Source organism: Colletotrichum fructicola, assembly GCF_000319635.2.
Source record: "Colletotrichum fructicola Nara gc5 chromosome Unknown KSG_Nara_v1_contig08, whole genome shotgun sequence".
Taxonomy (NCBI): Eukaryota; Fungi; Ascomycota; class Sordariomycetes; order Glomerellales; family Glomerellaceae; genus Colletotrichum; species Colletotrichum fructicola.
In genome coordinates this window covers 2,373,699-2,387,194 of record NW_027094058.1, presented here as the reverse complement: position 1 = coordinate 2,387,194, position 13,496 = coordinate 2,373,699, and the positions used below count along the sequence as shown (strand labels likewise).

Sequence of the window (13,496 nt, the reverse complement as noted above, 5' to 3'; positions counted from 1 at the left end):
CAGCCTGTGTACGAATACAGGCGCATCGCCCATTGCTACGGTACCGCGCACGCCGTAGGCACGTACAAATATGGATTATGGACGCAGCAGTCAGGAAATGGTTCCAGGCACCGTTCCATCCAATTGCTGGGACACCCACACCAAAGCGCCAAAACGGGAAATGGCGCCAAAAAAGAGCCAGGCACCGGGGGGCGGCACCGTGGGTGGGTAGTGGAGGGCGAGGGCACCTGGGCGCTACGACGACCTCTCCACTCCTCCATCTCCAAGGGTCCTTGCGCGCGAACATGGCCCCTTTTCGACCAGTCGCCGTTTCCAATCCCACCCTATGCCCTCTTTGATCCTCTGCCTCTCAATTGCCCCCCCAATACAAGTCCCATTTTCTCTTATTGTGCCGTCCTTTTCCAATGGAGCGTGGACTTGGACATGATCATCTCTCGTCGGCTCTGGTTCAGGTTCAGGTTCAGCCCATGGTTCCAATCTCTCTCCTTCTCCCTGCGAGATAACAACCATTCATAGAGAAAGCCACATCCGCTCAGATGTCGAACAAAGCCATGGCTCAACGCGATCCCCATCCCCGTCCCGCCCGTCTCGACCTTTCACTCGAACGCCAAAACCTTGCCGTGGGACTCCCTTCCAATTCTGATACTCTCAACGCTTCATCTGATGTACCACGGGGCCGACCACCCTACCGCGATTCCCACCACGCTGCAACCTCCCCTTCGCCCTCACCCGGCCGCACCAGATCGCAGACTCTTCCCGTCGCTGTCATAACGCCCACCTTCAATACCGCCAAGGCCTTCAAGCGCAAGCCTCTTTCTTCTACCGCCTCCCAGATAGCTGCTAGCTACGGCTCCGGTTCCAGTAGCCCAGCTATCCTGTCACCCGGTGACTTGCCCATGCCCGAGACACGTTTCTCGCGGTCTTATTCCGTCGACAGCCCTACTCTGTACGAGTATCCCTCAGAGGACGTACGACCTCTGTTTGCGCCTCCCGCCGCTCATCAGAAGCTTGACAAGCCGTGAGTCTTTCCTGCCTCTTCTTCTCTTTGCCGACCTTCGTCCAACATCGCTCTGTCATTGCCGGGTCATTGCCTGCCTGAAGACAACCTCCCCTCAGCTCTGGCTAACCAGACACTGTCTTTCCGCAAACAGTCCCCCACCTGCCGACATCTCAGACGACGCGGCTCACTTTGCCTCGCGAAACATCCCAAGCACCAACCTTGCAGCTCCTCAAACAAAACCTTCAGACGGCCTGTCAGAAGCTGCCTACCTGACCGCCGACGTCACCCCAACCTTCTCCCCGAGGTTGCCGAAAGCGATACCTCACCCGATCATCGAAGAGGAGGAGGAGGACACGGACAAAGATTCCGAGTCAACCTACAGTCACAACACTAATGAGAACTCTATCATGTCCTTACCCGCTACCAAACCTACCCCTCCTCATCTGAATCTTTCGTTGAATCGACAAGATTCATCACAGACAGTCACAACAGTGCTCGACGCGCCTCTGTCTATAACTCCATCAACCTCAGCGACTCCGACACCATCGATCAACAAGCCGTTGCCTAAGTCACCCGGCTCCTCCAAACTTGCCAACTTCTTTGGTTGGGGAGGATCGCCGTCGCCGTCGACAACCGAGTTCTCGTCTCTTTCATCACCCTTCGCATCACCACGACGTGCCACTCTGACAGATGACACTCCTCTCACAACCGGAGTGCCCTCACTTCTGCCAGAACCCTCAAAGAGGAATGCTACACCCACAAACGCCCTGGGCTATTGCGAATCACACTTGCAAACACCACCTTATTCCTCCCTAGCACCATCGATTCAAATCGAAGAGATGGAGGACGAGCTGAAGGCCATCAGCGCCGAGCTGGCCTCGTCCATCCGGCGCGAGATGGATCTCGAAGATTTGGTTGATCGACTGCAATCCGAGATCAACAACCCTCAAGCTCCCGGCAAGCGAACCAGTGACTACTTTTCCGACTCAGGCTACAGCTCCGCCAAGTTTAGTGAATTTGACCAAAACAAGGAGGAGATTGAAAAGGTCCAGAGACGCGCGGAACAAGAAAAGGCGTCTATGCGCTTGGAGTTGACCAACAAGTTGCAGGAGGAACGCACACGCAGGAACGAACTTGATCAGCAAATTAAGGAGCTTGCGGAAAAGGCAGCTCAGGTCGACGTTGCTCAAATAAATAGCGAGGATACCAACAACCGCCTCAAGGAGTTGGAGAATTCTTGCGAGGATCTACGACGCCGACTAGGCGAAGAGGTTCAGGTCAAGTCTAACTTTGAAGACCTGCTCTCTGTGCTCAAAGTTGAGCTCCAAAGTGCCACCAACGAGCGCGATAACCTCCGAGACGAGATCGTGCCACAATTAAAGGCCCAGCTGGAAGGCCTCGAGGCAGAGGCGTCCGAGTACGCCAACTTGACTTACGAATCGTCGAAGATGCAGCAGGAGTTGGAAGCTCTGAAGCAAGAAAACAAGACACTGAAGGCCACCGGCCAGCCAGCCCAGGAAGAGACACGGTCTAGGAGTTCTACCATTCGCTCTGCCCCTCGACTGTCCAGGTCGAGTTCCGTCACAGCAGCATCCCCCTTCACGCTCCAAAAGGCCCCCAAGGGTCTGACCCGGTCGAATACTGTTAAGTCTGGAGTCACCGAGTCCCGTGAGCAGCTGTCTGAGCGTCTAAAAGACGTAGAGGCCCAGAGGGACGCTCTCCACAACGCCTTGAAGAGCTTGCTCGAGAGACAAGAGTTCCAGAACCGAGAGAACGAGAAAAAGATCAAGATACTGGAGGTCGAGCGCGATCGTCTCATGTCCACCTCGCCGCGAAAGGCGGGCTTCGAGAAGGACATCTCCAATCTCCGCGTAGAGGTTAACGTGTTGCGCCGGCGCGCTGAGGAAGCGGCCGAGCAAAAGTGGCAAGTCGAGAAGGGTCTGGCCGGCCTTAAGATGGATCTCGATCGCGCCGAAGAGGAAGTTGCTGTGCTGCGTGGCTTGCTCAAGGAGAAGGACATTCTCATCCCGCCTTCAATGGCTCGGTCCAGCGTCGACCACTCGGCCCTTTCTGCGCCTGTTACGTCAGAGTCGCTTGAGGCGGCCTTCAAAGACCTACAGCTTGCGTACAGAGAGTCCCTCGACAAGATCAGGGAACTTGAAGCCAACGGCCCCTTAATCAGTCAAGACGAGTCGACTCAGCTCGCCATTCAGAGGCTTGAGCAGTCCCTTTCTTCGGCAGTTTTCGAACGCGATGCTGCAAAGGATGAAGCTTCCGCATACAAGGATCAATTGGAAAGCCTCGCCAGCAGCGAAGTGGCCCATCTCGAGAGCGAGCGCGCACTTGCGGATGAGCTTCGCGTCTCCGCTCAACGGGTAGAGGAGCTCGCTACCCAAGTCCAGAAGCAATTGTCTCTGAACTCAGAGCTCCGCCAGCGTCTGGCAGAGGCAGTGGCTCGTGGAGATGCGGACCGCAAGGCTAACGCAGACCGCATCACACGCCTCCAAAGCCGCCTCAAGAACCTTGAAGAGCAACTGCAAGCTGCTCAGACTGCGTCCGAAGAACGTGTCACTCGACATGAGGAACAGCTCAGAGAGTTGAAGGATGCGCAAAACGCTCAGCTTCGTCGTATGAGCCCTTCGCCTGCCGGCAACGGCCTACGAACTTCTCGCAAGTCCGGCTTGAGCCCTCTGCCCTCCCCTCTCTTCCCCCGGTCGCCACGCTCCATGCCTAAGCAATCCGTCGAAGACGAGACCCAGATTGAAAGGCTGCGCGTCAAGGTTGTGGAGCTGGAGACGGCGTTGACGAATGCCGATTCTGAGATGCAGGACGTCATAGCCCGGATGAGTACGGCGCAAATCGAGGTACTGACCTTACAAGAAGAGCGTGAGGCCGCGAGGCGCGAGACCAGACGCATCCAGCAAGAATTGGAGAAGGAGAAACTGAAGTCTTTCGAAGATCGCTTCAAGTCTCTCAGCGGCAACGCTTGAACACTTTAAACGACGGAGTTCGCCTGCTCGAATAGGGGTTTGTGCCACGGCATAACACAGCCTCGTATACCCGTCACCAGCATGCGGCGCGCCCCGTTTCAGACTGAGCACCTGGGCCAGGTCAGCCCCTCAACTACGGACGCCTTCGCCAACAGTCAGCACATACAATTGTCATTTCTTGAAGTACAGACCACCGCATTGGTGGCGGCGCCGGTCTATTAAAGCCAGCAAACCATGCATTGGGAAAGCGAAGGGCGCATGCGATTCATTTTTTAATACTTGGATTTATGTCTCTGCACATGAGAACATCATCCATCTCCGGGAAGGGGCGACACAGCGAACTGGTGAGCCAACAACTGGTTCTTCCCTGTGCCTCGACCACCACCTACCCTTGACGGCCGAACAACTACAGTACATGATTTTTTTTTACCCATCTGCCAGACTGCAGATTCTTTATACCGCATATATTTACTGGGCGGACAAGCACCAAAGTGTTTGCGTAATGTATTATCTAGGTTTTGTTTCTTCCCTGTTGGCTATTTGGCAGTCCGGCCTCTGTATGGGCTCCTGGCTTGCTTCCGTGGGTAAGATTGTATAAAGCGCAAAAAGTATTGAGGGGCATGTATTCAAGAGAAGGACGGGTAGGGGAAGAGATGGACGAGGGACAAGCGTCAAGAAGAGTTGGTGAGCAGAGAGGACCTGTATGATACAGAAGAATTGACGACTTGAACCACGCCGCCAATACCACCTCGCCTACATGCTAAGTATGTGAACTCTCAATGCCCGCTTTGCATGAGAAGATTCGTTCAAATCCGTAAACTGAAATTGCGGCGCGTGTGTTAGCCCATTGTTGCGGGGAAAGGAGAAGAGAAGAATGCTAGAGAGCTTCTGGAAGCCTTACCAAAGTTGCACATGGTCGTCCTCAGCTCCGAGATCGACCTGATCTGATTCAGGGGTCGGAAACACACCCACCCATACCCACACACAAACCACCCACACTCTTCTTTCGGACGGGCCGCAGAGAAGCTCTTGTCAGACCCGGCTTGGAACAATCTGAGCGACAGGGGAGTCCCCAACACGACTGCAGATCACGCTTTCAACCGACTGTCGAGGGAAGTCACGTTCATTGCAGCAGCTCCAGCATCATGGAGGAGAGAGTCTGGCCAGCAAGAAATGCAAAGAATAAGGTCGAATGATAGGCACAGCGACAATATTAGGGACGTCAACAAGGGCTACAGGCGACGACGACGAGGGACGACGACGAGGAACGACGACGAGGGACGACGGATAACATCACCAGCGACAACAGCGATGGCGACGACGACGGGGACTAGGACGCCGATGTTTGCAAAGCCGCCAGGGGAGTCACCCAGGAAAATCTCACGTGAATTTCGTACTTTTTTTTTATTTAGCCCTGCCGATTCTAACGTCCAAATAAACCACGCCAACTTTTTCCCATCTTGAAAGAAATACATTTGTCATCTTATTCATCGCTATAACTGATATGTCGTCGTTTATCGTTCAGCAGTTTGGGATACCCTGCCTACAAGCCACCGTACTGCTTCACAATACCCGCAACCTTGTTGGCAAGTTCGTCAGCCTCGGATCGAGTGGCCGCCTCTGCGTACACGCGGCAAGCGTTCTCTGTACCACTGGCACGAGCAAAAGAACGAGCGCTGGTGTACTTTCTGACACACTGATCGATCTCGTCCTGGGCACCTGCGGGATGGCTGAGGCGGCGCTCAGCGTCGGTCGTCTGGAAGGCGTCCTTGTTGGCAACCTCGACGCGAACGAGGCGGTTGGGGAGATCCGAGTAGGTGGAGGCCCAGTCCTTGAGAGTCCAGCCCTTATGGGCAAGGATCACCTCGACCATCAACATATCAGAGAGCGCATCGCCCACGGTTTGGTTGATGAGATCGCCAACAGCGGCAAGAGTGTCGAGAGCGTCCTTCTGAGCAGGAGACTGAGGCTTAGTCTCACGGAAAGCCCGCATGGCATCCTGGCTAAAAAGCACAGTGCCGTGGCCGTTGGCCTCGAAATAAGGGCCAATATCGAACTTGAGAGCAGCGTGGTGCAAGTGCTTGACGCCGGTAGGTGTGCACACGACGGGCAATCCGAGATGCTTCTCAATGTAGTTGGTGCTAGCACCGTTTGCATAGGCCGTCTGAACAACGCCGATACGAAGGTCATTTTCCAGACCAGCAGATCGGACGAGATCGCCGATGAAAGAAGCAGCCAGAGTCGAAATACGGTCGCCGTCCAGCATGAAGAAACCGGTATCGGGGTCGGTGTAGTAGTAGATCAGGCGGTCGGCATCGCCATCGAAGGAGCAGTAGCGAGCACCCGGGACGGGCTTGGGAGAAGCGGGTGCGCGTTGCTTGGTCTTGACAAAGTCTGCTCCGCACTAGAACTGTCAGTCTATGCCATTGTGATGATTTGGGTATACATGGACTTACGTCGAGGTTGAGAACCTCAGGACGGAGGACGTCATCGTTGACGACCTTGACGTCAAAACCAGTGACATCCTTGGGAACGTGCTTGAGGAACTCGACCAGCTTGGGACCACCGACGCCGTTGGAGCAGTCAACCGTCAGCTGGCCGTCAACCTTGCGGCCCTTCAAGGCCTTGACGAAAGCATCGGCAAACTTCTTGTAGTAGCCAAGCTCGCTGACCTCGCCGTAGGACTGAGGAGTGCCCTCGGTGTTGACGCAGCGGGTGAGGTAGTGGAGCTGGGGAGTGGTGAGGATCTTGTAGTCGGTGTATTCGGTGTTGGTGGCCTCGAAAGAGTCGGCAAGGGCAGCGACGAGCTTGTGGCCCGAAGGGCGGGTGTCTCGACCATAGACAACGCGGGCGGGAGAAGAGAGGTCGATGCGCAGCTGGGAAGCCAGGGCTTTGTAGTTCTCGACAAGCTCCTGGTCAGAGGAGCTGTTCACAAGCTTGGTAGCGTACGACTCCCACTCCTGCTCAAGCATGTCACCCATAGGGTCAACAATTTTGACACCATTGTCAGCGGCAGGGTTGTGGCTGGCCGTAATCATGACACCAATGGTCTGACCGTTAAGCTTACGGCTGCGGAGGCCGGAGAGGAGGCCGACGCGGAAGGTGACTCCATCCAAAAGATCGGCCTTCATCCGGAATCCCGCAGTGCCATACTTGAAGGTATGGTTTGGGACGATGGGGTGCTTCTGCGAAGCGGCAATAATCTTCTCATCCATGGCGGGTGGTGGTGGTGGTGGTGATTGTTTAGAAGTGACGATTGACGACGGCGACGGCGACGTGACAGTGGAGGAGCGATTGGGGACGTAAAGAGTGAATTAAAGCAGGGGAAGAATGCACCAGGGGCGTTGACGGAGAACAGTGGGGGAAGAGGGCGACGATCAAGGACGACGACGGCGACGACGACAATAGCAGCGACGGTGACGGGTTGCTAGTGACGTGGAGGCCGCCGCCATTCCAGTGTTTTCTCTCCTTGAGACCTGGGCTGCACCTGGGCTGCCACTCCACGCCCCCCTTCTCCCCACGCTTCCTCACCTCACCTCAACAGTGGGTGGCTTCAACAAAGCTCCCTGCCATTACCTAGGTACCTACCTCAGGTAAGGTAGGTGGGTAGGTAGGCAGGCATCCGTAGCTTACCTGCCTACCTACTACATGCCTACCTACCTTACCTAAGGTAGGTAGGTACGGGGTAGGTAGGCTACCTGGTGGGCGCCAACGTAGACAGGCTTCGCCAGCCAGCTGACACTGCCTGCCCGCCCTGATGCAATCAACCTGGAATCATGCAAGTCAGATGGATGCGGCACCAGTACCAACCACAACACACCGCAACCACAGTGCCACAATGGAAGGAGTGGGGTTGTCAGACCTGAGAGCCCCTCCTCTGGAAGCCCCTCCTTCTAAGGACTCAGATCAGCCGGCAGTCCGTGCAGAGATCTAATACGAGTCACGTGTCTTCGTGAACGCGATCCATTAGCCCCGAACAAGTCTTCGCGTCAGCGCGTCACGGCACTTCCTTCTGGCTTTGGCCCTTTTCCTTTGCATCTTCTCCTTCCCGGCCTTGTTTGCATCCGGACAACCTCTCGCATTTCTGACACCGAGAGATGATGCAGGCAACGCTGCAGATGAAACTTAGCCCTTGGTGATGGCCCGTTTGGAACGACTCAGCACTCCTCCATCACGTCAGCATCATGGCTGGCGAACATGAGCAATATGCGAACCCCCTGCTCCTTGACTGGGTCAAGGAGTGGCTGAATACCGCCAGAGAGCGAGGTATGAAGAGCATCACAACCTATAGGAATGCCTACGAGTCGTTGAAGGCATGCCCCATCACTTTCAAGCATCCACGCCAGCTGGTCCAGCTCAAAGGCTTTGGGGACAAGCTGTCGTCTCGCCTTACGGACAAATTGAAGGAGCACTGCGAAGCCAACGGCCTACCCATGCCCAAGAATCCTCGGTCATCTAAGGAAGACCGCGCATCCCTTGGCGCTGCCGCTGAAGAAGATGAGCCCGCTCCTCCACCAAAGAAGGCACGTAAGGCCAAGCCATACGTCCCAACATATCGTTCAGGCCCCTACGCTCTCATCCTGGCCCTCGCTACCCTGGACGAAGATGCCTCCCTCGGCATGACCAAGACGAAGTTGATTGAACTTGCCCAAGAAAACTGCGATTCGTCATTTACCGCGCCGAGTGATCCTACCAAGTTCTACACGGCCTGGAACTCGATGAAGACATTGATTGACAAGGACCTGGTGTGCGAAAAAGGCCGCCCGCAGAGACGCTACTCCCTTACAGACGATGGCTGGGATGTTGCCAGGCGGATTAAGAAAACAACAGAGGGCGAGCAAGCAGATGACATCGCTGCTGGACCAAGCACCCGCACGGAATCCGTCAGGCCGGATTCGGTGTTCAACCAGATTGGGAGAGAGGCTTCTGCCTCTGTTGAACCGATTGAGCAGCCTAAGCCTTCATCACAATATGAAGGGGTCGTTTCGAATGGCCCAGGCGTTGCAGACAATGCGGCACTGCCCAAATTCACCCCAATCCGGTTGCTCCCAGGCTCGTTTACAGTTCACTTAGCACTGGACAATCGCGAAGTCCGAGCACTGAAGGACCGCGACTATATGCAAGAAGAATTGACCAAGAAGGGCGTCAAACCTCTGGTGCGGGCTTTGGAAATTGGCGATGCCCAGTGGATTGCAAAATGTCACGATCCGGCTGCCCTGTCCCGCCATGGCGCAGAAGGAGACGAAGTTGTCCTTGATTGGATTGTTGAGCGCAAGCGGCTCGACGACTTGGTCGGCAGCGTCAAAGACGGCCGTTTCCACGAACAGAAATTTCGCTTGCGAAAGTCCGGCGTCAAAAACGTCATCTACATCATCGAAGAGATTTCCATGGATTCTAGTTACTTTCAAAAGGTCGAGGAGATGATTCAGTCCTCAATAGCGTCGACCCAGGTGGTTAATGGCTACTTTCTTAAGAAAACGCAGAAGATGGACGACACCATCCGCTATCTGACGCGGATGACATTCATGCTCAAGAAGATGTATGAGCGAAAGCCCCTGTTGGTGATCCCCACCACGGTCTTGACCGCGCAGAACTACCTCCCGCTGCTCCAGCACCTTCGTGAGAAAGAACCATCGACCGGTTACTACATCACGTACCCGGCATTCGCATCTCTCGCGTCAAAGTCCGACATGATGACATTACGAGACATATATCTTAAGATGCTCATGACGACAAGGGGCATTACAGGGGAGAAGGCACTAGAGATTCAGAAGAAGTGGAAGACACCTCATGATTTGATAAAGGCGTTTGAAGAGTGTGGCTCGGGCGAGCAGGGGACCAAGAGAAAGCGGGAAATGGTCATAAGTGGATTGCCCAACCTCGTGGGTCGGAAGAAAATACCCAAAGCCGTCAGCCAACGACTCGCAGAAGTTTGGGGCGATGCGTGAAGCCATTCAAGAAGTAGTAGATGGAGTTTACTGCGCAAGCATTGTACAAATCAAGCATGTTGGGTCATGGCTATTGTATGGCTAGCTCTCAGAAGCAAGAAAATAGAAGCAAGACGTATTTCTGAACCAAAACATCAGCGCTCAAGACTTTCCACCCAGTCCCGCAGCGACGATACGTTCCACCATCTTTTCGAGGGGGACACCTCCGGATCCGCTCAGGAAGCCCGCCAAGCTCTTCTCAGCGTACTTGGCCATCATGTCGACCTCGACGTTGACTGTGTCGCCCGGCTTCTTGCCAGCGACGACAACCTTCTCCTGGGTGTAGCTAATGAGCATAACCTCCCACCAACCCTCCTCGTCGTTCACCTTGGTAACTGTCAAGCTGGTGCCGTCAAGCGCAACATAGCCCTTGTAGACAATGTAGCGCAACACAGCCGCATCACGTGGTCCAAAGCGGAAAGTCAAGGCGTTACCGTCCGGCGTGACGGCCAGGATGGTGGCGGTGGTGTCGACGTGTCCCTGGACGAAGTGGCCGCCCATGCGGGTGTCGGCGCGGACGGCTCGCTCGAGGTTGACGCGCGAATCCTGCGCCAGAGAACCCAGGTTGGTGATGCGGAGGGTCTCGGGGGCGACGCCGACCTTGAAGTAGGGCGGAGAGGTCTCGAACTGAGTCACCGTCAGGCAGACGCCATTGATGGCGATGGAGTCGCCGAGGTTGCAGTCTGCGAGGAGATTGGAGGTCTCCGGTAGGGAGATTTTGAGAGAGGTGCCGCCCGTCTCATCGTTCGGGTTCAGCTCGGAGACGACTGGGTGCGTGTTAGTTGACTGAGGGAGTCGAGGGATGAGAATATGTGAGTCAACAAGTGAGGGGATGGATTCAGACCTCCGATCTCTTCAACAATGCCCGTGAACATGATGATACTGTTATGCGCTGCAATCGTGTTAGGTATGTCTACGTGAATCAAGCGCGTCGAGAGGATGTGTTCTTTATTACCAAGCAGATTGTTTGTTAGATGAGGTGTTGAGTGAAGCTTCGGAAGCTCTGCGGAGCTTCCGGTGCAGTCTTAGGTACCCCTCCAAAAACACCCCACTTCCTGCAACGGGGGCATCGCATACAGTGTAGAGCCGTCACCACTCAACAACCCTGGTAAGCCTGAGTGTGTCTTCCCAGTTACTCTTCGTTCGATTGATTGAAAGGCGATTCAGGTCAGTAGTTGATTCGCCTCAGATCGACGCTACATGTGGCTTCAGTAACAGCCTCATTGCTCCAAGTCTCCCGGTTTCTCAGGCGTTCTAGGTGGCTTGATGTGAATTACTAAGCTTCCTCAAACCCAGGTGCCAGCGCTCGGGTCTCGTGGGTTTTTTCGCGCATCTACCCGCGCGGCTTCGGCAGTATGGGGATATCATCACACATGCAATCGACTCTGTCGTTGGATAGTGCAGCTGATGTATTGAGGTGTTTCTGAGGTAGGTGCATTATGATGCCCGAGAGGCCCCGGGCGATAAACACCGTGACGTGAGCTTATGCAGCGGTCGTATCCGGGCAAGTTTCATTCGTGTATGGGTGAACCGACCGTGGCTCCGTCATTTCAGAATCTGATGAGAAAGATATCAGGTTAGTAACCTGCTAGATATGGCTCAGTCACACTAAATTCGAGTTTCGATCAAGGTTTTGCAAAATACCCAGCCATAAGCTGACGTTGGTTTCTTCAAGTCTGCCCTTGTCCTGTTTTTTTTTCTTTTTTTTCTTTTTTAGCGAACAACAATTTATCGGGAAATTAATAAACTATCAGTCGATAGGAGTGTATGAGTTTTTCTCTCTCTGCTCTTCTATGCGTTCGAGTCTGGCAGCTCTACGCCAGGGAACATGCTCCTTGCAGCCAAGGGTCTCTCCAAGAAGATCTTTCTCAGAGGCCCTCTCTTCTGGGACCCGCGTAAGAGTTCTTAGAAGAAACTTCAAGAAACCGGAACTGTCCTGTAAAGCCTGTCTCATAAGGCTTTCTAACGTTTGATATGGAATTAGGCGGCAATCAGCTGAGCTAGATACGTAGCATCAGAGTCCAAATCATGCCAGTACTGCGGTGTGAACAAATTGCCAATGTTAAAAAGGCTTCCATGCCTGTAGACATCAGATGAAGCTCCATTCGGTGCGCAACAAGACCTCCGGGCTGCAGATTTCGAGCATCTCATAGTCCCCAGCTGCCTGTCTCCACATCTTGCGAGGCTGAAGCTTGAAAGTAATAGCGGTCCCTCCCTTGGATCCATGATCGTGGAGGCGAAGACAGTATATTCGGGAGTAATGATTCTTCGTGAGCTTGGTTGGGCGAACTCTGCCTCTGCGAGCTCTTCGAGGAAGTTTCTACTGCGTTCGTCTACTCCAAAGAATAAGTTAATTGCATGAATTTCTGAGGTAATTAGCGTGGAATCCCTTCTAAAGACTCAGACAGCAACCCACGGGTGTGTATGATGTCAACTTCAGTATGTAGAAAGTCCACGGCCAAAAGAAGCTCTCTTGTCGCTGCCTTAACAAAGTCTTCGGCGAACCCGCGCCCAGATGCCACCAAATTCAGAAGCAGAAGGTCGCCAAATGACATCTGCACCGGAGAAATAATAAGAAAGTCGACTTTTCCCCAACGGTGAAGCTATTCAGCATTCCCCTTATCCTCTGTCCCCCCAGGATGGTCAGCTTTGGCAATGAGGGGCGCCATCTGCTTATAACGAAAGATCGTCGGCTCTGAAGGCCAAAGTTTGGGGAATGCTTTCAGAGCGACATAATTGCGGTCTCTATAACACAGCATTAGAACCCTGTAAAGTATGTGTAACTCGACAAGACGTGGAACGTTGGATCTCGAACCATCCAAACTGTTTCTGCCTCGCCAAATCCCAGTGAAGCCCATCTTCTTCGGGGAAGTCATTGTAGTCAGCCAGCATGAAGCCCGTGGAAGGCAGAACACGGGGCTCCTCTGGGCAGACCTGGCGCGTTCAAATCGCTTTCGCGGATGGCCAAGTCCTCAATGGCTTGGGTCTAAGTGCGAGAGGTGCTATTCGTGATCCCCCTAAAGAAGTCGTGCGTTAGGAAGGAAGTTGCTCTAGAAGAGAGACCACTCGGCCCCTTCCCAATACGGCGTGGAAACATGGCAAACTGAAGCAGCTTGACGTCTTGATGTTCAACGGAGACCAGAATCCTCGGAGGGACTCAAAGAACGTGCTTTTGGAGGTTTGGCGTTTGCCGGAAAGTCAGAAAAGCCGAATTTGAGGTCGGCTAAATTCTCAGGCAGAATCTATATGTCAAGGTCGCAAATCCATAATGGTTCTCGTTTCAACTCAGCGGGCCTGTCTAACAGACTTTGAATTGACGGTCTGGGAGGCGGTGCGATCTTGACAACATTTGTGGCTCGCCCGGCTTCACCGTGGGACTTGATAAATCATAACTTGACAAACACAGATCACCGCAATTCTCCCTGTTTGTTTCGTCAGTATTAGGCGGTATCAAAAAATGAAACTCACAAAGAGAAGACGCGTACTCTCTGAGCACCGTTTTACTTTCTTCAAAATTGA

At 53.9% G+C, this 13,496-nt stretch overlaps 4 protein-coding genes across 4 annotated transcripts; 2 read left to right on the top strand and 2 right to left on the bottom strand.

Annotated features, from left to right (window-relative positions):
* Positions 1 to 551: 551 nt before the first annotated feature.
* On the top strand, positions 552 to 3,990 carry CGGC5_v013733 (uncharacterized protein; the record flags this gene model as incomplete). The annotated part of the gene is made up of 2 exons (XM_032023422.1): positions 552 to 1,018; positions 1,152 to 3,990. 2 exons carry the CDS (start codon positions 552 to 554, stop codon positions 3,988 to 3,990), a joined length of 3,306 nt encoding a protein of 1,101 aa, XP_031879854.1.
* Positions 3,991 to 5,533: 1,543 nt separating this feature from the next.
* Positions 5,534 to 7,205, bottom strand: AGM1 (Phosphoacetylglucosamine mutase; the record flags this gene model as incomplete). Its single annotated transcript, XM_032023423.1, has 2 exons — positions 5,534 to 6,394; positions 6,447 to 7,205. 2 exons carry the CDS (start codon positions 7,203 to 7,205, stop codon positions 5,534 to 5,536), a joined length of 1,620 nt encoding a protein of 539 aa, XP_031879855.1.
* Positions 7,206 to 8,174: 969 nt separating this feature from the next.
* Positions 8,175 to 9,938, top strand: MUS81 (Crossover junction endonuclease MUS81; the record flags this gene model as incomplete). The annotated part of the gene is made up of 1 exon (XM_032023424.1): positions 8,175 to 9,938. The coding sequence occupies one exon, from the start codon at positions 8,175 to 8,177 to the stop codon at positions 9,936 to 9,938; it is 1,764 nt and encodes a 587-aa protein (XP_031879856.1).
* A 141-nt stretch (positions 9,939 to 10,079) lies between these two features.
* rib5 (Riboflavin synthase) lies at positions 10,080 to 10,852 on the bottom strand (the record flags this gene model as incomplete). The annotated part of the gene is made up of 2 exons (XM_032023426.2): positions 10,080 to 10,744; positions 10,822 to 10,852. 2 exons carry the CDS (start codon positions 10,850 to 10,852, stop codon positions 10,080 to 10,082), a joined length of 696 nt encoding a protein of 231 aa, XP_031879799.2.
* Between the last annotated feature and the right edge of the window lie 2,644 nt (positions 10,853 to 13,496).